This window comes from Etheostoma spectabile, chromosome 11, assembly GCF_008692095.1.
Source record: "Etheostoma spectabile isolate EspeVRDwgs_2016 chromosome 11, UIUC_Espe_1.0, whole genome shotgun sequence".
Lineage (NCBI taxonomy): Eukaryota > Metazoa > Chordata > Actinopteri > Perciformes > Percidae > Etheostoma > Etheostoma spectabile.
Window position 1 is genome coordinate 4,666,848 of NC_045743.1, and position 26,769 is coordinate 4,693,616.

The 26,769-nt window shown below is 39.6% G+C and overlaps 1 protein-coding gene across 1 annotated transcript in view; it reads right to left on the reverse strand.

The window, feature by feature from the left end:
- The window catches only part of mcf2lb (mcf.2 cell line derived transforming sequence-like b), a 36,211-nt gene that overhangs the window by 1,375 nt on the left and 8,067 nt on the right, over positions 1-26,769 (reverse strand). The window contains 34 exon segments of the mRNA XM_032529137.1: positions 162-265; positions 455-564; positions 769-878; positions 1,689-1,768; positions 1,928-1,991; positions 3,114-3,206; positions 3,479-3,585; positions 3,687-3,744; positions 3,907-3,985; positions 4,462-4,554; positions 4,666-4,887; positions 5,273-5,398; positions 5,487-5,533; positions 5,536-5,578; positions 5,670-5,762; positions 5,861-5,930; positions 6,033-6,096; positions 6,099-6,147; positions 6,229-6,295; positions 6,482-6,567; positions 6,669-6,730; positions 8,155-8,314; positions 9,225-9,316; positions 9,319-9,415; positions 9,973-10,164; positions 10,603-10,722; positions 10,830-10,944; positions 12,170-12,294; positions 12,401-12,550; positions 13,017-13,133; positions 13,276-13,395; positions 16,557-16,647; positions 20,279-20,393; positions 22,795-22,878. Coding sequence (XP_032385028.1) covers positions 162-265; positions 455-564; positions 769-878; positions 1,689-1,768; positions 1,928-1,991; positions 3,114-3,206; positions 3,479-3,585; positions 3,687-3,744; positions 3,907-3,985; positions 4,462-4,554; positions 4,666-4,887; positions 5,273-5,398; positions 5,487-5,533; positions 5,536-5,578; positions 5,670-5,762; positions 5,861-5,930; positions 6,033-6,096; positions 6,099-6,147; positions 6,229-6,295; positions 6,482-6,567; positions 6,669-6,730; positions 8,155-8,314; positions 9,225-9,316; positions 9,319-9,415; positions 9,973-10,164; positions 10,603-10,722; positions 10,830-10,944; positions 12,170-12,294; positions 12,401-12,550; positions 13,017-13,133; positions 13,276-13,395; positions 16,557-16,647; positions 20,279-20,393; positions 22,795-22,878 — 3,405 coding nt within the window.

The following is a 26,769-nucleotide window of genomic DNA, read 5'->3' on the forward strand; positions in this document are numbered from 1 at the left end:
GTAGTAAAATCATATAATAAACATTTTTGTGTAGACAGTATTGCAACAAATGAGACTGAATGTAACAAAGAACGTAACAATGAATATATGCAAAATCATACAATATTTATACACAGAGGCATAAAATGTCTGTTCATTATTTGGATTGTTTGTTTGAATACCTGAGCTAGTGAGGGACTGACAAGACTTGGACTTTTCAATGAGCGTGATAAGATTAGCAGCTGCGATCCAGCCCTCCTTAGAGCTGCTCAGGTTACGTACAAACCTGGATCACACACACCACACACACACACACACACACACACCACACACACACACACACACACACACACACACACACACCACACACACACACACACACACCACACACAACACACACAAAAGTACTGTTTTAGCGGTTCTACTATGATCTATTTTTTTATTTTTCATTGAAGGAGGAAGGCTGAACTCTCACCACTGCCCGTCATCCCCCTCCTTGACCAGCTGCACCATGTCTCCGCTCTTCATTGAGAACTCCTGAGCCCCCATCTCATAGTCAGCCATAACTGTATATTTTCCGGCAAACTGTTCAAAGTCCAAATAAGGAAACAGAAAAGGATACATAACTAAATTAGAAAATAAATCAAGTTATGGCAAATTAATCCAGAGTTACATTAACATGTATGATAGTTCTGTGCTATGAAAGGACAAACCAATTGATTTTGTCCCTACAATGTGATGAATACAAGTACAGGCAGGTTGACACGTCTGTAACACACAGTGACTCACCAGCTTCTTGCTGTTGTCGTCCTCTGGGTCAGAGTTAAGAGGATCCTCAGCACTGGAATAGCCGTCATGCTCCTCTGAGGCATCCAGTGACAGGGAGGCCTTGTTCCAGCCTGAGGACACACACACGCAGACACACACACACACACACACACACAACAACAAACACACACACACACACACACACACGTTAAGTTTACAGCTACATTTACCTTCAGCTGCTGTTAAACATGTGTGTGACCTGCAGTGAGAGAGCTACAAGGAGTGAAAAAGTGAGGAAGAACCACAAAAAGTTCTTTTGAACAGACAAGGAAGCACAGCTAATCCCATGAATCCCAGCATAACATGATCGGTTCCACATCTATTCCCAAAAAACTTTGAGACTGGGATGCATGCACCTTCATTTTTCAAAGTCTGACTCAAACAGAAAAAGTGTAGGCAAAAATTCTTCCATATCAGTGTTTTTCTATGATTTTTAACCCTCCTGTTGTCCTCGGGTCAAATTTGACCCCTTTAAAAAATGTCTATATTTCTTTTTAACCAAATTACCACAAAAAATGGATTGGATTCCATACAACTCTCTTTGAAAATACAATTGATCACTTTCATTCCTGACAAACTCATCTGTACGTTCCTCTGATCTTAACTATTAGACAAAATAGTTCCTAGTTTCTGCTTTTTTAACTCAAATATTCTATAATACTAGTGTTTGAAAACTCGTGTAAAACTAGTGGTAGTAAGTTGGTGTTCTGAAAAAGGGACAAAAATGTCAATTCTTTGTCCCTTTTTTAACCCGGGAGGACAACACAAGGGTTAACTAAGCCTGAAAGCAGTGTGGCGATGTGTAACAGCAAAGCAAAAACTGAGAAAGGTTATAGAGTTTAGGTTTATCGCAGTGAAACAGTGGGCCCAACACAGTGTACCTCTCCACTTTGTCTGTAAGAGACTAGGTGTGCTGAACCACCTGGCCCTGCTCAGGTGGAGAGGGGGAGGACCTGCATCTGAGGGACAGGAGGCAATAGAAACAAAGCTAATCACTCATCCTGCAGCAGCTCCAGCCAATGAAATGTATCATTGTTAGAGACTTAGGCTGTGCTCAGCCATCATGGAGGAACAAGCAATCAGACAGGGAGAGAGCATTTATTGTTGAAAGACTAGTACCTTAAACCCAAAATGGGTTTGGGGGGTCACTTGGTTTCGTCTTGTGATGGGGGGCGGCGGAGATCTGCCGTCAAAAAAGAAAAAAGGGGGACAAGGTGGTTTGGTTGAGAAAGAAAGAAATAAAGCCCAAAAAAGGGGGAAATTTAAAAAAGGAAATTTGGAGGGAAAAAGAGCGCTTGTAAGGGTGAGCAGCAAATGTTCAGCCTGCCTCAATGACAAGGACGTACGGTAATGAAGCGGATTTAAAGGGCCCAAAATTTAAAGAGGGGGGAAATGCACCTCAAAAAAAGGGACCGTTTTTGGAGAAAAATTTTTTGCAGTAAAAAGCCGGAAAACCCCCCGGGGCAACTAAAAAAAAAATGGTGGCCCAAAATTCATTTATTTTGCTATTTTTCGTGCCCTGGTTTTTTGCACGCTGTTTTTATGTCCCACGTAAGGGTTAGGGGGGTTTTTAAAAAACAGAATCATTTTTGTTTTAGAAACCCTTTTGTTTTTCTACATGAAACGCAAACTGGAGAGGGCATTGTGCTGGATGAATAAAAAACGGGTTTTTGGCTGGTGATACCTAAAGACAGGAAGTTTTGGATGGTAAGGTAAAATTTTTATCACAGTGGTTGGGGGTCTGTGAAAAGGAAGCATCCGTAGTGACCCTATGAGAAATGTTTAGAAGTTTTTACATTTTTGTCCATGTTGTTACAGTAGGTTAACCTACTTGTCTTAAGTTAGATGAGAAGATAGATGCCACTCTTATGTTTGTACAGTAAAATTGAAGCTACCACTAGCAACTGTTAGCTTAGCATAATGACTGGAAACAGGCTCTGTCAAAAATCTGCATTCCAGCCCAGCAACATTTAAGCAGCTAACACGTCATATCTGGTTTGTTTAATCTGTACAAAATCCGAAAGTGTAAAAACGACAAACTGTGTTTTTACGGCGAGATGTGCCAGACTATTTCTTGTCCGTGATCAGTAACTGTTGTCCCTATAGAGACATGACAGTGGTAGCCAACTTATAAATCTAACTTTAGGCAAGACCGCAAATAAGTGATTTTCCAAAATGTCTATTCTTTAAATGACTCAACAAAAGTCTTTGATTTTGACTAACTGGAAATACACTGTTTAATATCACAAATGCAGAAGACGATGTGATATGTTGGATATGAAATTGAATGAATGTCCTGCAGTTACCTTTCTGAGCTTTGAGGTTACTGAAGCCCTGTAAAGTAAAGCGCTTTTTAGCCACAGCAGCTCTGTCTGAGGTAGGGCTTGTCACAGCCTCATCTGACCCAGAAAACAAGGCGGGGACAGACAAAAAAAACAAAGGAAGAAGGAAAGAAGGGTAAGTTAAACAAGTATAGAGGAAGAAAAGGAATTAAGGGGGTAGAAGTTATACGATTCAGTGGAAAAGACAGGGGTTAATCACAAAATACAATAAGTGTACTGTAGTTTGTACAATACATGCACTACAAATGCTCAGGACAGATTTGTTAAAAAATTTAAATAAGTAAAGGGTTTATCTGCCTGACTGGAAGTCTTCTAGTCTCCCTACTCACCTTTTCCTGTTGGCTTTGGCAAAGAAGAGGAGTTGGCATCAGGATTGCAGGGCTCAGCTTTGTTCTCATCTCCCCTCTTTAAGATCTCCTTACTAGACTTTAATGGACTGTGGGTGGACAAATGCAGAGAATAAGATGCTACAACAGACAGATTTCTCCTGGTGGGGGTGGGGGGTGGGGGGGGGAGATAGAGAGACTGTAGACTTACCTGAGGCTCGGCCCAGGAGGGAACTGGGAAACCTGATCTGGTGCCCTCTGCTGGCTGGCTTTTGAAACACAGAGAGGGAGAACAACCACTTCAAAAACACCCATGATGAAACATTTTTTTAAATAAACGTCTTTCATAATCATTACTGATAAGAATGGTACTGTTTTTAAATGACAGGGTTAAACATGGATATCAGTATTAACATGACATTTAGTAATACCTCTGCACGCTTCCAGCTGGGTTGTCAGAACCTTCCTGATCTCATTTACCCAAGCGGTTTTTACTTCAGCAGTTTGCGCCTGAAACAAGGTTAAACAACTATTAAAAAGCTCAGTGTGAATTGTATTATGCTTACCACTGTTACCTGGGGGTAGACATCCATATGCATGCCTTTTTTTCAGTACATTGTACTTCATGAGTAAGCCCGTCGTTATATTGTATTTTTCTAATTGTCAACAACTTCCATGAAAGAAGACTAAAAAACAGCGATGTGCATCTCTCAATTTCCTAAAACAGCTAGGCACTCAAAATATACAGTTGTTTGAGCAAACATTGCTAAAACAACTCAAAATGTTGCATTTGTTGGTCTTCATTTTTAGCTTCATATTACAAGTGCAAGTGAGATTTTACAGGATATAGATGAAGGATCGACTGAGCTCTATGGCACAGAGCAATCAGGCTTTGAATACAAACACAATACTTGGTTTTTTGTTTTGTTGACAATTACAAAAAAATGTAGAATATCAACAGATTTAACTTAAATGTTTTATTATACCTGGACAATATAAACCTCTTCTCTGGAGTTGCACCAGATTTCAAACTTCTTGTTGTCTCCCTTTGCATTCTCAGTAATGCCAACAGCACTCATCTGTTAAAAGATATCAATATAGAAATGTATTATATAAATATAAATAGTAGACGGCAGTGTTGGCGACAAACACTGCAAAATTCTCAACACTGCAACTATGGAAGTGCTCACATTCAGAGACTGTTTGAAGCTGTATGAGGGAGCTTTCTCGTAGCCTTCCCCGTTCTCCTCCCTCCTCTTGCAGAAGAGCAGGGCCTTCTCGTGGAGGAAGAGGTGCCTCTGCATGGGCTTGAAACGGGCCAGGTCCTTAACTTTGGCATGACCTTTCTTGTGCTCCGTCCACACGCTGAATGAGCCCTGCATCAGCAGCTTACCCAGTTCACTCATATTACCCTGAGAAAAGAAAGAGTTAAAGATGCTGTTAGATGGATCCAGTCGACCACATGCTGCTTTTGTTCTATAGTCCATCATTTGATATTAAAAACAACTCAACCTCTGTCCCACTAATGGATCTCTTTTCTGTCTAGTCTCTGTGATGTGATGTATGCCAGTTTTCATCTAGAGTTTCTGCATTCTGCCCTGCAGAATTTGTGTTTCTCCTTTCTCCTTTATATGACTGAGACAACCATGGACGAAATCCAATGTGCTAGGTGCTGCTAGCCCAGGACATTACACTGAAACATCACCACAAAGGATCAGCATGCCTCTGTCTATTTTACGTCAGTGACCCATAAAAAATGTGATTCATAAAAAGCCTGCGTCCTGTTAAACGTCTAACCTCATATCCTGTAATGGCAATGAGGTGCATGGAGTCATTGACAGCCTTGAGGATGCCCAAGATGGCAGTCAGCGCCTCCTGCAAGTCATTGGCCCCCTCACAGCTCTTGCTGTACTTCAGCATTTCCTGTGGGCAGAAACACAATAAACATGCAGCTCAGAGCAATGACTGAAGACCAAAAATTCTACTCAAAAGAAAAGCGATAGTATCATACCTTCAGTAGCAGCTGATATTTGGTAATCCTCTGAACAGGCTTCAGCAGTAGGAATCTAAGCCCAGTTTATGCTCCAACTTCTTCTGACACTCCTGGTGGGAATAACAAATAATAGTGTCAAATAAAACATAGTAATTATGTATTTAACAATTTAACAACTTAATAGTTTCTGACTGTATTCACCTGGAAGAAGGCACAGTCTGAGCACTGCCTCCAAAGGCTTTCGGAGCGAGGCTTGTTGTGACAGTACTTCTCATAAATCTGCAGCTCTGTCATCTAGAGGATGGCAGCGAAAACAATTTCTATTCAAGAAACTGTTTCATCAGCACAGTTGGAATTACATGTCTGGGCTGAAAATCTCATCATTCACTCACCCTCTCTAGAAAACACCTTCCTACCAACTCTGGGCAGTCGGTGTACTGCTCCAACTCCCTCAGAAATGTCCTGGAAAAAAAACGAAATCATGTTATTGATGAAAGAGATAGAGCTTTGGGGGATTAACAACAGGTCAGTATCATCAATGACAGGCAGATGTCGCTTCTTCACCTCTCGTGGAAGTGGTAGATTTCTGACATGTTGCCAAACAGAACCTCCTTTTTGTTCTGCAAAGGACGGGGATGAGATGAGCCATTGCTGCATTGTCCATCTCAGAAGCATATCCCTGCAACACACACAAAAAACATGAAACTCTAGACACAAGTAAAAGACAGAAGAATACACATTTAGAGGAGGGATTAAACACCTGTAATACACAGAGCAGCTCCTCCACGTAGGCTCTCTCAGTTTCCAGCAGCTCGTTCATAACATGCCTGCAGACAAGGACAGAATAAAGAGTGAGACGGAGAGAAGGGCAACACAAAAGAGAGATCAAATGAAGGATGTGATTCAGAAAAAGATAGATGCACAGCTCTGTAGATAGTAAGATAACCGTTTTGACACAGTCCATCTGGTATGTAATTTGATTACAGATGAAAGAGCGACGGCTGATCCCTCACCTCCTAAGCACCGCCAGGTTCTCCTCCTCCTCCGACAGAGAGGCATGTCTGCTGTTACTGTCTCCGTTCTGCAGTTGGCCGTTTCCCTGGGAAGAAAAATCCACCGTGATAAGGGACAGACAATACAAACTTTCGAGACAGACAGCATGCAGACACAAACAGAGTCATGACAATGCTTTACACTCACTTTCTCACAGTTGTTCCCACAGTCCGTATCTGAGCACTTTTTGTCCTGCTGTGCTCTGTGTGCTGTGGAAGGGTACGAGGAAAAACAGTCAGAATAAATGTAGAAAAATAAATAAATGTTGCATACATCTACTAACATATTATTAGATTATTAGATTGACTGATTGATAGATATTTTTATTCACGTGTCGTGCCACTAAGTGGCCCATCCCACACAGAATACATGACACAATAAAATGGTAATTAATTCCACAGCTTTCAGTCCAATGTGCACACACAAAACATTCTCCGCTTTGCACAAAACAAAGAACAAATAAAACCTATTACAGCAGCCACTAGAAGTAGATTATCTAAGCAAGTTTTTGGTTGGTCATTAGTCCACACTATTTGAGACATAACATGCTTGCTAGTCTATGTATAAAGCAGAATTAGAGCATACGAGTTAGGAAACGTAAATTAAGAAATGATGATTTAACCTTTTTTTTTTTTATTAGAAATTACAGGGATGTAATAGATCTAGTACCTGATATGTTTATTAAAATTACATGGTTTTAGAGTTTCAATGGTCTGACATACAATGTTTTCTAATAAAGTAAATATCAAATTACAGTTTAAAAGAATATTAATATTACCCTTAAATGAAAAGTAGAGTCTGCAAGATTAAGTATAGCCCTTGTTGCACTGAGGCTTTATTGTGCTGATAGAGAACTATAAATTTCAGAATTTATTCTTATCTCATATATTGTTTCATGATGTAGCTACAAATTCAAAGCATTCAAATTATTTCTGCTGCCTTTTCAGTCAGAAAACAGCAATCTTGATGAATTTTAATTAAAACAAATGAGATAAAGTGTAGAAAAGTGTCTTGAAGTTTACAATACACATCATGCTGCCAATACATTATCTGCAAAATGCAAAAGGGGACCTGAAGAAAGCCTCATATGATATAAAGAAAAAGACATTAAAATAAATGTTTTTTCAATAAAGGGTTGCCTTATTTAAATTTGTGTTTATTGTATTGATCAAATTATGTTGATACAAGCTTTTTACAGGAGTTCATCTTCTCTTACAGGAAAATAAAGACCATAACAGCCCTCATGAATGCGTTGTGTTTTCTTTTAAAACTATAAAACATAGACCAAAAGTCATCCCTCAATATATATGCTTATAGATGCTAAGACATAACTAACATTCCTAAAGTGCCTATCCCTCAGTTATGTCTGTGTTATTAGTGACTACAATGAAAGTTTCTAAAATGTAGCTTCCATGTTGTTTGACAAATAAGGTACAGTACACGCCATTAGTGATTGTCCACTTTATCCAGCTACTTTATCAAGTGTTAAAGGGCTGTTGAAGTCTAAAGGTGGGGTCTAATAATGTACATTTAAGTGATTTACATCATGCGAATAGCATTGGGGCCATGCAAAGAATAAAGGCTCTGCAATCTGTGAAATAAATGGACAAGGTGTGGATGTGTGGAGACTGACCGGGCGAGCTGAGAGGGGATTTGATGAAGGCTTCAGGTCGGGGGGCTACCGGCTGCACCGGCCTAGTCTGTTTGGCTGCTAGCTTCTTCAGGCTTACCCTCCTCTTGTCAAACATCTCCTGCATGGACGACTGCTTTTGGAAAACCTTCTCCACTTGGTCCTGATACACAAGACGTTTAGAGAAGTGTCAGTACTTGAGTATTTCTTCTGTCAGCATATCATTAGAAATTAACATAAATGGGTGTTGTCAAGCATTATCTTAATTTTAAGTCATACCATAAACAAACTTACATCTGTAATAGATGTTTGGTATAGCTTTACAGTATAAAACATCCTCTTGGTTGCTATTTTCCCAGCAAAACTAATGTCATGATTAAGACAGTTTCTCATGTCATCTAATCAGATAACTGAAAGAGCAATGGAAATTACTTGCACAAAATGTTCATCCTCTTCTGTGTAGCAATAGATAAAACTAACAGACATAACATCTTCTTTGTGAAACAAAACATTGTTTTTTGCTTTGTTTTGTTTTTGAAAATGTGGTCAAACATTTTGTTAAACTAGCGTAAATTATATCACAATGATGTGAGTAAGTGGGTGAGTGGTAACACTTTACTTAAAGGTATCTACATAATAGTCACATGACACTGTCATAACATTTAACATTAGGTTTTGTTATGACAAGTTATGGTTAGGGTTTATGTGTCATGACTCTGTCATGACAGTGTCATGTGTTCACTTCATGTCACTCTTATGATACATAAACCCTAACTTGTTATGACAAAACCTAATGCCACTTACTAAAAGAAGTGTTATGTCATAAACGTTTATGACCGTTTATAATGTTTATGACATGGTCATGACAGTGTCGTGTCACGTCACAATGTAGATACTTCAAAGTAAAGTGTAACCAAAAGTGTTAACAATAGTCTGGACATTGGTTATATTGGTTTACAATAAATGCCCCAAATTATCACATACACACATGTATTAATTGTCACATTACATTTGAAACTGACATGCTGATGTTTAAAAATGCAACACATTTATTCTTTGTTTGGTTGTCTTACTCTGAACTGCTGGTTGAGCACTGTCTCATAATCTCTCCAGATGGTACTGAGGTCTGTCAGTTGGTTCTGGCCTGAGTTATCCAGGTAACGTCCAGCTCCTTAAGGGCTAACTCTGCCCCCTCATGTGATTGACACTTGTCTACTGGCTGAGACGCAAGCAAGTATATACCATCATCGACCCATTTAGAAGCCTGAGGAGGACAGCAGAGGAGAAAGAATCAGTAAAAAAACACACACACACACACACACACACACAACACACACACCACACACACACACCAACACACACACACACACACACACACACACACACACACACACCACACACACACACACACACACACACACCACACACACACACACACACACCACACGTTGCCAGCCAATTGGAAGGTTGGGTGTTCAATCCCTGGCCCTGCAGTCCATGTCGAAGTGTCCTTGGGCAAGACACTGAACCCCGAGATGCCCCCGATGCTGTGCATCGGAGTGTGAATGTGTGTGCGTGTTTATCTGATGAGCAGGTGGCACCTTGTACGGCAGCCTCGGCCACAGTGTATGAATGTGTGTGAACGGTGAATGTCTCCTGTAGATGTAAAAGCGCTTTGAGTAGTCGTTAAGACTAGAAAAGCGCTATATAAATACAGCACATTTACATTACACATACACAGCAGAGGAGAAAGAATCAGTAAAAAAACAAACACACACACACACAAGACAAAGCAACTACACTAGTGTGTGGTCTTCTTACTCTCTCCAAACAGTGGTACAGCTCCATGGCTTTGAGGAGGTGGTCTTTCTTGGCCCCCAGGTTGCTGCTCACATCCTCAGTAATTGCTCTGAGCTCGCTGCACTTGGGCTGAATGGAATCTTCAGCATAGTGGGAGTTCTGGATCAGCTCATCCCCCTCACGGGCCAACAACGAGACTCTGTTCAGCACCTCCTGTGGATCAATGTGGAGTCATACTTGTTAAGTATTCCTTCTAACAATAATTAGTTTTCTTTTTGTTTAAAAGATTATTTTTTGGGGCATTTCAGACCTTTATTTTTTATCCAGATGAGGGTTGAACTTTTTAATAATATTTTCTAAGCAAATTTAGATGATTGTGCAGCCTTGGCAAAGCAATACACTGTGTGTTGTTAAAAAATAAAAATAAAATCATGCTCATTTAGACCTTTTTCAAGAAAGTACTATGTAGGTTCTGTATGTATTATGATTTTATGAATATGATTATAATACCCACATTATTTTGTAACACTGACTGGCTCACTGAGGTCTGTTTTATCCCACCAACAACAAACCCACACATAAAAGATATTACTCATCTATTCATGCCCGGTTAAACAAAGCTTTAATTGTGAGGGGTGGGGTATTACTTACACACACTCTCTCCTCATAGGTGGTGAGTTCACACAGGAGATGGTCAGCATGGGCCGGGCTGATCCCCACTTCAGAGAAGGTTGCAAGTTTCTCAGACACTTCATCCAGCAGAGCCCTCATCTGCAGCAGAAAAACCACAGCCAGTTTTCAGGTTTAACAGGGATCATGTGGTCTCTGTTGAAGTCTTGTATGGACAATTTCACCTGAGCTAACAGGCTCCAGCTCACCTCTCTGTAGTTGTGCTCAAAGTGGCGCAGTTGGAGACACTGCTCCAGTTTGGTTTGATGCCTCAACCAGAACTCATCAAAAGCCCTTTCTGTCTCATCCAGCTGAGACAACAGTCTGGAAGAAGTGCGAAGAAAGAGATGGGGACAGCAAGAGATAGAGATGGATTGTTAAAAACAAAAATAAACACACACACACACACACACACACACACACACACACACACACACACACACACACACACACACACACACACACACACACACACACACACACACACACACACACACACACACACACACACACACACACACACACACACACACACACACACACACGAGACCAAAGCAGTGAAGAGGGAAATTAATAGATTAGAACATGCAGAGGTTTTTGGATATATTTTCTGTGTGTGTGTGTGTGTGTTGTGTGTGTGTGGTGTGTGTGGTGTGTGTGTGTGTGTGTGTGTGGTGTGTGGAATGTTATGTAGAGCTAATGCCTGTTGACACGGGATTCAGGGCCCTCAGTTTTCCTTAAAAAAAGTGTGCTCTGAGCACGCCAACTATTATTACACTCTCCTGAAGGCAGAGCTGAGACAGCTGTGAACAAATTATCTGGTCATCAACAACGACAAACAAAGTCTACTGGCTTAAATCTTTGTTACATGGATCAATCAGAGCAATAAAAATAATAGCACGATTTCTCAGGCACTGACACTCAACTGAAATGACTACAGTGTGTATCTAAAATGTTTAGTAATGTTACCTAATGGTTAGAGACAAGTAGATGATCAGCTTGTTCAAATATGAAAAATAATAATGGCATTACCCATCACAAATGGCAAAAGTATGTTTCAAAATCACAAATCTTATTAACAAATTAACAAAAATGATTAAAAACATAAAGATATGAAAGTTATCTGTAATTGAGAAAAGTAAACAAACACATTAAGAAGCTGTAATGTGAAAATGTTTGGTAAATTAAATAAATGGTTTAAAGAATATTTAATTACCATGATAAATTACAAAATGACAAATTATATGACTATTTTCTTTCAACTGTTTCAACTTATCTCTTAAGTGTAAGGTAATTAACAAAACATGCTTTATATTCAGTTTCTGAGTGTCACTACTAATAGTTTTAATAGTGCCAACAGTAACCATAATCATTTTCAGTTGAAATGTATGCTACTGTATACAGAACCAGATGTGTTAAAACAGCTGAAACATTATCTCTTTCATCTATCTTGTTACTTTATACCATTGATAATTATAACTATAATTTCAACACAGAATCTGGTGTTTACTAGCCATCCTGCAGCTTTATTAGCTCTAGTGGTTCTAACCTTTGCACTGTAGCCAGGTTCTCCAGTTCATCCTGGTTCATGTTGTGGTCGGGGTCTCGCACCACAGGCTCATTGATGCTCTCCAGCAGCCTGCTGCCCTGACCCAGAGCCACCAGCAGATCCTCCTACAGGCATATGTGGACAGATGGGGTGATATAATCCAAATACAGTACATATATACATATATAAATAAAACAATGGATGTGTGTATGTGTATGTTAACGGTGTTACCTTCATTTTGTTTTTCTTGTTGGTGTGGGTGCTCAGCAGGATGGTTGTGGCCTGAATTTCATTAGGGAGTTCCGTTTCAGCCAGCTCAGTCCCAAACGACTGCAGGGTCTGTGCAGTTTTCTTTACCATCAATGCAAAGCCTTCAATAGCCTGATGGATGCAAGCCACAACAGAGATTGTCAGCATGCAATGCTCATAATGTGATCAAGAAAAAACAACAATTTGCAGTGACTTCATTTTTTAGATTCAGGTGATTCTGATGTAGTATACTGTGTAGGAGTTTTTTTTTTTTTTTTTTTTTTTTTTAACAGGAGTTTTTTCTTGATTTTAGTAGACAGAATTAATGGAGGTTTAATTTTTAAGTATTGGCCATGTTTTGATGATATCATTATCATGTATTAACTTTTATTACACTATAGTATGTTGACATTTATTCAAGACACATTAGACATATTAGGGTAGGTTGAGCATCTCAAATTTAACTTATTAGTCTTTACCTTTTACATGTACTTTTTCACAGTATGCATTAATTTATGTCACTCATAAAGTACCTTGTAATGTGAAACAGCGTTATGTTGTCTATGCTGACCACTAAGGTGGTGTACAGTGTACATACAGTGCGGTGAGAGATCCACTTCTCATGGCAGTACTCCTGTGTTCCTCCGAGTTCCTGGGTTAGCTGGGAGCGGTCGATGTAGGTGTGCAGCTCCGTTATTGAGCTCAGCATGATCACCTGAAACAGAAACACATGAAACTATTATATACATAGATAATAATCATATTAACTAGCATTTTATGTACTTTTATGAACATTCTATTAAATTGCAAGTCACTGAAGCAGTGTTTCTAGAGGTAACAGGAGTGACCGTACGCACCGGCACCTTCATCTTGAACTCATCCTTGTTGAACTTGAAGAGGATGTCAGAGAGTGTACGCTGCAGGAGGGCTGTGGGCCTCAGAATCAGAACCAGCTGGAGGTTCCCCGGAAAGGAGCCCTGAAAAGAGAGATTGGATGAAAATGTCAATTACATAACAGAGCAGACAGAATCCTCCATCCTGAGTCCATTTTACATCACGTTTCTGTAGGACAGGCTCTGTTCTTTCTGCTTAAAGTCTGCACGTCCTATATATTATTCCCTGCTCTGGTATCCCATGTAAAAAAAATCTCGTTCAAACACATTAAAGCATGTACGTGGACTGTGTCGAGGACAAGAGAATGGGAAATATGTGGGAGATGTGACACCCTCCTGTGGCAGGGACATTATTCTTCATGTCCCTGGGAGGTTTCTGCATGAATAATGAGGTAGACGGAGTTGCCAACAACTCATACATGTGGCGCATATATTAAGATATCCTAACTAAGCAAAAATAAAAATGTTTTTTTAGATACTTTCTGAACATCCTCCTCACATTTATCATGCTATGTAGATACCACACGCTCAGGCCAGCCAATGTAACCAATAAAATGCCAATTAAAACGTCACAAATGACACACACTGACAGATTAAGTACTGCGGGGAATGCAGTTGGATGATGGTTGAGGGTGGACACTGATCTTCCCTCCTGAGGCAATGCAGTTGTTAATGCTACTTTAATCAGCTAATGATCTAAACGGCTGCTTCATACTATTGGCCTCGCTTCCCGAGTGAGTTGGGTAATGCTGCTCTAAGCAGAAATGACAATGAATACATTGTTAATAAAAACCACGTGGGATAGGCACTGTTAATGGAATTAATAAATCAATTCAGTGTTTGTCCTTGCTGACCTGACAAAACCAGGAGGAGAACTGTGAAAATGGTCTGACAAGTGTAAAAAAAAAACATGAAAAGATCCTAATTAAAATCTGATCACAATTAATCCTACCGACAAGTATTTCCTGTGTGGCCAAAGCCTGATATATCTTATTCTTTGGGCCATACAGCTCAGTCCAAAAAAACATTAATGAGAACACCTTTTCACTGGGTAATATGTCCCTCTATTACTTAAAAATTGGCAGTGTAGTTTATTCTCAATCACACAAACATCCAGGTACCATAAAGCCTCACTCAGCAGCTTAAAATAGTCCCCAATTAATGCACTATTTGAGTGTTTGAGTAATGTTTGCTACAGTGCAATGCTGTTTTAGAAAAGTATTTAGTCTTAAAATATGAAACTATGTATGCATGACCAAATATTTACATCTTCATTAAGAAAGAATGGGCTTAGGGCTACAGAGTAGAGTACAGTAGAGTATTCAGAGAGTATTCAGAGATGCACTAAGGCATTGATGAATTTTCATCTTTTCATTGGTTTTGTTGTCTCCAACCTTTGCATGTATATTGCAGCTTCTAACCATTCGACCGTGCTGCTTGGATATGTGGTCGCTGGCAGTCATGGTTATGGTCTACTACTTGTTCTTGTTACGCACACAAAGCCTTTGAAGAAAAGCCAGACATATGACAAGGGAGGAGGAAGGAGGGTTTGCTTTAGGGACTGACAGTAACTCTGCAGACTTAATTAGGACCAGTCTATGCACACACATTCTGTCTGTCATCAGATCAAACTAAGCCATACACCGTGACGGGCAGCTTTTTCTTGAAACACACTGACCCACAAATAACACAAGTACACGTATGTATACAAAAGTGTGCTCATTAACATAGACACACAAAAAGACAAAGGGAATCCTTAGACAGGATGAACATGCCCTCATATTTTTCTCTCGCACACACAGGCAAAAACCCTCATAACATGTACACACTGAAAAAGCTCGCAGAGTGAACACATCCCAGCATGCATTGGATATAATGTGATTTCGCCAATGAACTAGTCTCCACTAAAAAAGCAAACAGTATAAGCAGCTTGAAAAGTGCCAGTTTTCATCATCATCCAATTAGCAGCCTGGCCGAATCACCCCAAACAGGACATTATTGCAGGGATGACTGAATGCCCCGTATTACCAGCCTGTCAGTCTTTAAAAGTCCCTCTTGTGGGAATAATAAAGCTTGATTTAATTTGAAATGAGCAATGTGGTCTCCAGTGTCTCTTGAGACCACGCGTGGGGATATATATCTCTCATTCTCTCTGAGACATTTCATCTTTTCTTACACCCCTCTCTTTGTTGAGTTATTACTTTGCTGTCTTTAGTTAATGGTACTGTAGACCTGTAAGGATCCGTCCAACACAAACAATCCTCTGTTACCTGTATCAACAACAATAAACATTTCTGTACTACACTTGCAGGGAATAGAAGCTGAATTCTGATATGAATGAAGCTGAAAAATTGTTAAAAACTGATTAATTGAGCATGAGTCATGGAGCTAGTCAACTACCCATTGTTTTTAGCCCAAAAAAGCAATATGCTGGGAGATTGTGTGAGGGAGGGTGATTCTTACCCACACACATGTATTAGGAGAGCTGCCAGTGTTTTATCCCCTTCCAACACAAAACATGAAGCACAGATGAACAGAGGAGAAGACTGAAACACTTGGAATAAACAAAAGAGAGCAGAACCCAGATTACTTCTAATGCTCTACCACTGAATTTTATTCAGAAAGATAGATTTCATGACTAGTATCAGTCCTCAAAAAAGGTAGGATGAATCATCAAGTAGCAATGAAAGACGTGATAGGAAAGTAAGTTATGTGGTAAGGACAACTGTTTCTCTTCCGGCAGGAGCATGCAGCAACTGATTACAGTGCACAAAACTGAAAATATGACTCAAACTATGTCTCTTGAATGTCATAATATGACACAGAGATGATAAGTGGGACATTTCAATGAGTCCATGAGTCAACAAAACATGATGTCCTCCTGTCTTTTGTTTACGGCATGTGGCTCCTTATTTGTCCCTGAGGCTTTGGAAACACATGACAGGCTGTGATGGGATAGAGTTTAAGGATGAGGTTGGCTGATATCAACCCCCCCAGGGTGGTAGTGATATTAGTGGTGGAGCTGCGAGACAGAGAGATGGGGATGCTCTGACACCTTTCTTTGACCTAACAAACCTCCTCCCCGTATGGGTGATGGTGCAAGGCCAGTGCCCTCTCAAACCTGGGTCCTCTTATTTAAACAGTTGATTAAAAGGGCTGTTTCTCTACCACACAGACACAAAGAGATTAACGACACAGACAGGAAGTAAGTGCACGGCCACATGCATTCACAAAGGGCAACTTACTGCGATACGAAGCAGGGTCCCTTTCACGGCTGCCCATCGGTCTTGCCGGCGATCGATGACCAAGATGAAACCCACGCCAGTTGAAGACAAACTGCAACAAATGAACAGTTGTCTATTACAACAGCACAGTGACAACACAGTAAATGGTGAGAGGATTTTTACCTCACACTGACAAAAAAGTATCAAATAAATCACACTGCAGTATAGACTGAAGAGCCATAGACACACACAGACACACACACATATATATACATATATATAATATACATTATACATATATACATATATATACATACATATATATATATATATATATATATATACACACACACACTCATACACATACACAGGACTGAAAACACAAGAGCTCAAAGAGGAACAAACACAAAGACATAAAACATACATGAAGTTTTCTGTCGCCGTGTGAACAGTGAGACAGTAGAGAACCTCAGTGCTTGTTCACAGCTCGTTGTTTTGTTAGACCGCTCTTTATCTTCTTAGACAGCTGGTGCAGCCCATAAAAGGATATGCTGGAAGTACCTCCAGATTTCTTGGCCATCAGCCCCCAGTTCTCCCTGTGCCCCCCTCCCCCTGCCGTCCTCTCTGATCCCAGAAGAGTCGAGGGCTGTATGGTTTACACTGCACCAACAGCACTAACAATCAATGACAACCGCCTATGTATACTTGGAAACATGTTGCACCGACTGCATAGATGCACATGAACACCTCAGCACTGTCAGAACAGTTCATGCAGAAATATCACTGTAATCCTTAAGAAATGGCTTTCATGTCCACCATACTGCACAAACAGTTTGGCAGCAGATAAAAAAGAGCAGTCCTTGTTTTGGAAAATAAAGCCAAACAAAAGCACAGGAGATGAGGATGTCCTTTAGATGTAGATCCTAGTGTGCTGTGTTGTTTGAATGGGAGGGAGCCAAATGCTTCAGACCACCACAACGTCCAGCCTGGCCCCCCTGCACTGCATCTATCAGCCTTCCAATGAGACACTGGGAGCCGCTGAGAAACAAGCCTATCACAGGATGGCTACAATGTGATGAGCAGCTCCAGTAGCCAGTCCAGATTGTGTGTGTGTGTGTGTGTGTGTGTGTGTGTGTGTGTGTGTGTGTGTGTGTGTGTGTGTGTGTGTGTGTGTGTGTGTGTGTGTGTAATATTTACATTCATAGTGGCACATCATTTCCCTCCCCTTTTCATCCTTTTTCCTGTTTCCTGCACTAAGTCATCCACAGACTCTCACAGCCATAAACTGCTTAACATCCCAGCCGTGGAGGAGGAGGAGGAGAGCGGGCGAGTGGGACAAGAGCTTTTACTGCCTCTGAGACATTAACGGCTGCTGTGATGGGAGGAGGTTTCTGGAGAAAATAGCATCTAAGGCTCAAATAAATATATCTGAAGAACAGGATGAAATGACTCTGTCCCATTCTGTTGTGTGTCAGATCAATAGCTACTGATGGTGTCCCATTTGATTTTCAATATATGTCAAATTATACACTAACATTAGTTTAATCAGCTTTGTCCGTTTTATGGTCTGCTTTAATTTTTATTGGCACTATGGGTGTAAATGAGGCCATGACACATTTACACTGATGTTTTTAAAATGTCAGGTTGATTAAGTGCACTAAACCCTATACAAGTATTTGGATTCTGAGTTCTAAAAGGAAGGATTTTGAAAATGTATGAACATGTAAATGGGCAAATGGCAAATAAATATATTTTAAATTATATAATGCTAGTTTTTGTATTGTAAGCAGACACTGTCTTGCATATGAATTGTTTAGTTCAAATATTCCTAGAAACCGCTGGTGATGTTGCTAGTGAACATGCATGAGTGTCCTAATAATAATTGGATTCCTCAGGACAAAGTGTTGAGCTGTGAGTTGTGAAAAAGATCTACCTAATGGCGGTGCAGTGATGAAGGAAATTTGCTGCATGAACGCATATGCAGACGTAGCAAACACATACTGCTGCACTCTCCCCTTCTTCTGTCGTACTAAATAGAGCAGAGAAAAGGGACTTCTTTAATATGAAAGCACTGGTATATTAAATTACAAACAGATTAAATAAGAGGGGGCAGAAGGGTTTTTAAATTTTTGGGTTATTCTTGGTCCTTTTTTTAAATTTTTTAAAAAAAAAACAAAGGGAAATCCATGTTTTGCGGGCCAAGGGAAAAAAAAGAGAGGGAGAGAGATGGAAACATGGTCTTACAAAAGGACATAGCTATTCAGTTTATTTCCTGAGTGTGGTTTTAGAGCAAAGCAAAGGAAAAATCCAAAAAAATTACAGAATTTATTAAAAAAATTAAAATTTAGCTTTAATAAAAAAAACACCCACCAAGGTATGATGAATTCAACTTAAAAGTTGTTTTATTTCGACCCAAGGTATTTTTCAAACTACAAGCTGTTCCTGGCTTGGACGGGGTTAGCCCTGTGGGGATGTCGGCCCCTCAGGTCTCCCGCCTCGCCCGTATTCAGGAAAACTTGAGGCCAAGCCATTCATCCCGGGGGAACCCCCCTTTCAGATAACTCAAAACCTAAAGTGTACCAGAAAGGGGGTTATTGAATACTGTACCCTGTACGAATGACCAAAAACCCTTGCCCTCACTGGTTTTCACTTTGGGTTTGGAAAAAAAAAACTCCTGTGGCCCCGGGGTTTTAAATAAAGCATTTTTCATAAAACAAGATCAAAAAGTTTGGACATGCTAAAAACCCGGGGGTTTTATTTATAATAGCCCTTAAATTTCAGTATATCCTTTTTCTGACCGGCTCTGCTGTGTCGAGCTTACGAATTTCCAGGTTTTATTTGTATGCGCTTTTCCGTGTGGGCCAAGAAAAAAGGGGGGGCCCAAAAAGGGGGGGAGTCCAAGAAAAACCCCACATTACTTTTTTAGGAAAATATCAAACAAAAACTTATAATGTACAAAAAACAGTTGGAGATAGTAGTGGAAATAGTTGGAGAAAGGGATGGTTTTGTGCCTCCCCCCTCCCCCGGTCTAGTCTGTTCATTTAACAAAGCCAGTCTGCAGAAGACTGATGAAGACCCTGGGATTATTAATTGGCCATCTTATTAATAAAGGAATCACTTTACCCCTACAGATATCTATGCAATCCACTGAATTTCTCATGCACTGCACAAATCCTCTGCCGCTAACATTTTTAAGCAGTGAAACTGTTAAAATATCCACCGCCACCTACTGGCAGACTTCATGCACTAAGGCAGGGGTGTCAAACATTTGGCCCGTGGGCCAGAACCAGCCTGCCAAAGGGTCCAGTCAGGCCCACTGGTTGACTTTGTAAAGTGTGAGAATTGCAGAGAAGTACTTAATTCAAATTCTAAAATTACCACTTTAACCTCAGAGAATAGAGTTCTTTTTCCATAAATTTTCCACTTCATATATTTTGTATTAGAAATTCTGATTTCTTTTCTCTGAATATTACCCCTCTCTCCCGGGTCCGTAACATTATTAATTTTTCATACAATGGCCTTAGAACACTGTTGTAGCAGAAGTAACTTGCATTTGCCAACATTAAACTGACAAGAAACTCAAGATACAATTTCAGATCCTTCTGGTGTGGTTTATGGGTCTGGCCCACTTGAGATCAAATTAGGGCTATGTGGCCGAACTAAAATGAGTTTGACACCTTTGCACTAAGGCATCAACATTTTCAGATTTGTGTGCGAGACAATCAGCCAGTGAGGGACTATACCTGGGCACACTAGTCAGGTAGGTCAGCACGTTGTGAAACTCTCCGTCTGTGATCTCTCCAAACGCAGGGAATTCTGGGAACACAATGATGGGGCTGCCATTATCTCCTCTACCGCCTAAAAAGTAAAAAAAAAACAGAGTTTCAGTCATTTCTTTTCATTTTTTATGTGCACAATAAAATCAAGGCAACATAAACACAAAGGAAAAAAAGAAAGATTGTGCAGGTCAGATAAAAAAAAACCCATATGGGGCTTATAGAAGGAATCTCATTTTCAGAAAAAGAAAAAAAAACTATGAATTATGAGCAATTACAAGTCCTGAAATTACAAACTAAACACAAGTAAGCATATAATTATAAAACAAGGATAAGGTTAGCTAAATGAAACAACAAAGGCATAAAATAAATTAAAGAATATGATGAGGATGTGTGTATGTGGGAGTGGTTATGAGAGAGAGTTACATTTGGTTCATCAGAGAAGTCCAAAGTCCAAGTCCATTTTTTATAATTTTTGACAGAAGTTGACTGAAATCCAGTGTGGATATAACTATTCTATAGTTGTGGTCCCCTGTATCTAATAGAGAATTGACAGAGACCAGTACGTCACATTGGAAGGTGTGATATATTTACCATGTCTTGTATTATAACTATGAACATCAGCATTAAATCCTTCACAAGGCATTGGTAGGGAAGCTCGCGGGTGCAATGTCTTAAAAATAAAAACACAAGTTTGGTACTTATTTATATTCAAGATTGATAGAATAGTCATACTTTCCACATGAATATATACAGTATAAGAATTACATAACAATGTTTCTGAATATCTCCTTGGGGATGCTGTATATCAGTACAACACTCATATGTATATAGGACAGTTTAATATACAGTATGTGGCAAAGAAAACAATTTAAACGGATCATAGCTATAATGCTGTCAGCCTCTGTGTTGGGGGCTCTGTCTATCAATCTGACAAGGAAAATGTATTTTGGTTTATTACAGTTAGATAAAAAGGAAGAGGGCACTGAGGAGAGGAAACTGTGGCCACACGGGGGCACTGATGTTAAAGATGTATTGCTAAAGACTGGAGGCTGTACAGAAAAATTAAATATCCATCAAAACGAATGATTTAGTTTCAAACCCGGCATTTAAAATGAATACAACAAAACGTGTATTGTAAATGTATGACGATGAAAATGTACCTCACAAAAGTCAACATTTGATTTAATAATAAATGTTAAAAACTAAACTAACTAATTTATCACATTGTCTTATCCCCTATCCCCTTACGCCCCCATCTTACCACACAACTTTACCTTAAGGCCCCTGGTTTAAAGCATTTCCCTTTAATTCATGACTAAATAAGCAACAATTAAAAAGGTAACGTTTGGAAAAGAACACCCCTTGTAATCAATTATAAGGAGTTTAAGATCAGCTTCCTCCGGACTCATTGGATGAGCTTCGATTAACGGGCCTAATAACTGTCATTAGATTCATAGTGCATGGAAGTATGTGACCTTTTCCTAACAGGACTTTGCCCACTCAAACCAGTGAGGAGAGCACAAAGAAAAATACACAAATTAAGAAAAAAAATCATGTGCCAAAAACCCTTCTGATGCTGGCAGAAAGATGTGTGTTATGTCGGACCCCATCACTCATATTAAGAAGCTAATTGAGAAAATGTGTTTTGAGGACCTTTAAGAATAGGAACTTTAGACTCAATAGAAAAGTGAAATAAATAACGATTTGAGAAGAGAGGTGAAACACAACGATTGGTGCTGACACAAACACGTTCAATCAGCGCACGTGACTAGAATATAAAATCTGTCTGCCTTTTCCTCTCTCATCGCTATAGCAACAGCAAGTGCATAGTCATGGTTTCAACGTCTGCTTAGATATTTGTCTGCAAAATGGTTCACAACACTGCTCCAGCCAGACAAGGTCACCTGACTGACCACACACACACACCACACACACACACACACACACAACCACACACACACACACACAACACACACACACACACACACACACACCCCACACACACCACACACAACCACACACACACACACCACACCACACACACACAGGAAGAATTATAACAGCTGTCGCAAAGATCTGGCAAGCTCAGTGAAATGCTCAATGTTGTGAAATAACACAAAACATGAATTTTATCTTAAACTGAACATGTAGAGGCAGTAAGCATAATACAGATTAGGTAAGAGTAGCAAGAAGACAGTGGGTATCTGGACCGAAACCTGACAAACAGCGAAGAGGAAAAGGAGGGAGGTGACATTTGAATAGCAAATGTTATCTGCCAGGAGAAAACTGTCCACATTGACTATGCAAAGATCAAGTGGGGTAGTTAACATATAAATGATTCCCCAGGTGGAAATGAGACAGATGATTAGTAGTGTGCTAATTAAGTAATAAACTAGCAACAGACAGCAGATGAGATGAGAAACACAAATCCCCATGCACCCACACTGACATACAGACGGAGGCAGACATGGAAGTATCACCTGAAAGGAAGGCAAACTGCTTCTTGAGGTCAGGGGTGATATCAGCAGCACGGAGTGGACTGCTGTCCAGCTGCATGATCTCATCTGGTGAAAACAGAGAAATTCAACTATTAGTGACATCAGAGTTGAAGATATACAGTATGGAGGGAGCTTGAAGCTGATTTCTCAGGTCTGTTTAATTCATCTGACACTTAACCAACGGATATAAGCAATATAAAGAGCTGCTTTTCATACATCCTGGAGGCAGAATTAAACACACATTTTCCTACATCCTAGAGGCAGAACATCCTAGAGGCAGAATTAAACACACATTTTCCAAGAAACATAAACTATGGCAGTAACATTTCCAGCTGAGTTGCTGTTGTATATCCCCCAGATCTGTTCTGTTGTAGATAGCATACAGTATTGATAAATGAACAGGCTTTGTTTGTTGGTTAGTCCGTTCACCCCACCTTTTACAGCTCTCTACCACCGCCACCCGCCCCCCTTGCCCCCGCCACAAACTCCCTTTACAAGGATTAAATAATCAGATTTAAGGTTCATTACCCCAGTAGGAGATTAAGATTCTGGTTATCCCAGGGATACGCCCTGTATATCTTTGTATATCATCAATATAGCATTACATGTTAGACCTTGTTACAGTAAATGTGAAGACAGGAAAATATAGTATATTTCCATTATTGTCTGAGTGGTAGGACGACAAACAAATAGAGACAATTACTCCGACTAAATGAATGAGGAAAAGAAGTAGTTTACAGTAAAACAGATGTCTCTGCCAGCTGCTAGGCTTTTTAAATACACATTAAACATAAACTGTCTCCCAACAATTTGCAGCTTTTGGATTGATTTGTATTCAAGGATTTTTTTTAGTATTACTTGTTGAACAAAAACGGGCCACAGTTCAACTTGAAAATGAGAGCTGTGCAGCAAGCGGCAAAACAGATCAATACAGGAAAATTGGCACAAGTACAGTTATTTGCAAGAAGATTATAATACTTGTGCTTTGCAATGTGTGTCTCTGTATACATCTGTGGCATCTATATAGGTTATTTATGCTTAACCTGAAAAAAAATGCTCATTAATGGCCAGATCTGCCAACCGGATGTTAAAGTATATGAGCACATATTTTATACCTACAGTGGGGCTCAAAAGTTTTGGCACCCCAGGTAAAAATTTGCATAAAGAAGCCAAGAAAAGATGGAAAAATCACCAAAAGGCATCAAATGACAGATTAGACATTCTTATAATATGTCACAAAAAGTTAGATTTTATTTTACGCAATTTTTTTATTTTCTTTTTTTTTGAAAGTGTAAATGATGGAAATAAAATCTAACTTTTTGTGACATATCATACGAATGTCTAATCTGTCATTTGATGCCTTTTGGAGATTTTTCCATCTTTTCTTGGCTTCTTTATGCACATTAAAACAAATTTTTACCTGGGGTGCCCAAACTTTCGAGCCCCACTGTAGTTCCAGCCAAATGAGGCTCTGTAGGCGTCTGTCATTAAAGCTAAAAGACCACATACAGAGTCATGAAGTACTCAAAGCACTGGCTTCCTCAGCTTTTTATTACTTTTCCACTTTCTTTATACAAGCACTTTCAGTCCAAGATGCCCAGGGCTAGAGAGCATTCGTTCTCCTGCATGCATCTTTTACCATTCACAAAACTGAATTTTGATACTGTACTAGTTAAAAACAAGCTTGAGGTATGAAAATACAGGAAAATGAAAGGGAAAACAACGAAGCAGGGGCATCTAAGGACCAGAATAATAACATTACAGGAAGGGAGTGAACAGTAAAGAGCTATATTGACTTTTCATCTTAGCCTGACTTTGTTTGCTCTGTTTTACTGAGGCAAATCCTACAGAATCACCAAGTACTTCCCACACTGGAAAATGTGTAAATTAGTTTAATACAGGTTAGCTTTTAATTTGTAAAGTTCATGACCATTAAGGACAAAACATATTTATATTAAGTATATCCATATTAAGTTTGTATGCAACAAATTTGCCCATTGGATTTTAAGATTTATCTAACCTTAAAAAATAGTCCCCTTACAAAGACATTTCTGTCCCTATAGTACTTTTGCTCCTGGCTGTAGGACTTTGGGAGCTATAAGTGTACAGATAAAGGTTAGAAATAAGTAGAGTCTCTCCTGTCTTTTATTTGTCCCAAAAATCATCATCATACAAAAAAAAAAAAAGAACTATACTGACAAGACATAGATGAATACACAGTCTGTCCCAACAATTTTCCTGTATGTCATATACATACTTGCCCTTTGACATCAGGCTCAGAGCCAGGCCAAAATGATCATCCACCTAGTAAGTCCACCTCGGAGCATACAAAATATCCGTCATTGTTATCGATGTCTTTCCCCTCTTTCCTGACTTTGTCTTTACCGGCACAGCCCTTTTACTTTACTTTAGCGCTCCTCTGACTCCAGTTTAAACAAACATGAAGTCTTGCTGTTAACTCTTTGTATGGCAATGGGACCTATCAGATGACTTGGCCTTAGGGTCAGTACACTGACGTTCATTGCGCACACACACAGAATCCATTCAAGTGTGTCTTCTTGGTGTGGCATTTTCAGTCTCCTTTAAAACGTTTTTTCTCCGAGACAGCTGGTCCCAAGCTTCTTGTGTCAACACAACACCAAAGGATTTAGCTATTAGGGGACTTAAAGGACCATACTTGACATGGTGGATCATGTTTTTGCAACAACTACTGTAGAGTGTACACATGTCTAAAGCGATTTATACTAAGTGCATCTATAGAAACAAGAGCTTAAAGCTTTAGTGCGTAACCTTTTTATATTTATTAACGTCTATTACATTTAAGCCATTGCCAAATGAGTTGCTACAAAGCTAATTAAGACTTTCAGCTCCACACAACTCTCTCTGTATTTCTCAGTATGGCTATGTTCAGAAGATTGGGTCGTTTGGTGACTTTCCCGCGCAGAAGCTCGAGTGAAGATAATTATCCCTTCTGAGGAGTCAATCTTGTTTTTTTTAATCCACCGTGTCCTCCTTGGCTACAAGCAACTGTGTGAAGGGGTGTGGTGGCGGTCCGCGGCCACGTAAGGCTTGTATCATGTGGACGCGCCCACAGTATTGTTGTCATTACTTAGAATGACTCATGGGGGAGACAGAAACTACACACTAATAGCTTAGGAAGTGGTAATTATGAATAGGACAAATGAGAAACTAATCAGGAATGACCTGTGAACTGATTATTTAGCTTCTGAATAACTGAATGAAGGACTACATTTATATAGTATATGGGAGATACATATAGTTTAAGGCTTGTTTGTTAAGTTATTAGTTCATGACATCACTACGAGAAGAACAGACAGTCCCTGAGAGAAAGGAGCTCAGTGAAATCAGGTTATGTCGTCACATATGCTTCTCTACAGCTTCTGTTCACTAAAGCAAGTTGTTTTTAAATCCTGCACGACAGTTGCTGATGTTGACGCACAGATTACCCTATTCTACCATGTCAAGGAATTCAAAGATACACATAGACAGGCACATACATACATGTGTAATCTTGTAAATTGTACATATTATACACACAAAACTGGCATTAACAGCTTGTTTAAGCATCGTGACCTGAGGTCGTATTCATTTACACTATCAATCTGTTAATTTCTCTCCTCTATTGGAAAAGCTTCTGTTTATGATATGGCAAAGGATTGAACGGGTTCATCTATTATAAATTAAAAGCCTACCTGTGGTTGGACAAACATATCGTGCAGCATCATGGCCTGTGCCAGTTTCTTTTACAAATTTTATTGACTTTAGTAAAATATTCTGACTTTAGAACCAAACCTAACTGACTAATATCTACAGATGTTATTTGAAACAGTTTCCTACTCCACTTTTCTTTTAATTTAACCTCAAGCAAGGGTGTGTGCACCAAAACGGCTCAACATTAGTTAAGGAGCCAAGAAAAAATGAGACTAGATAAATGAC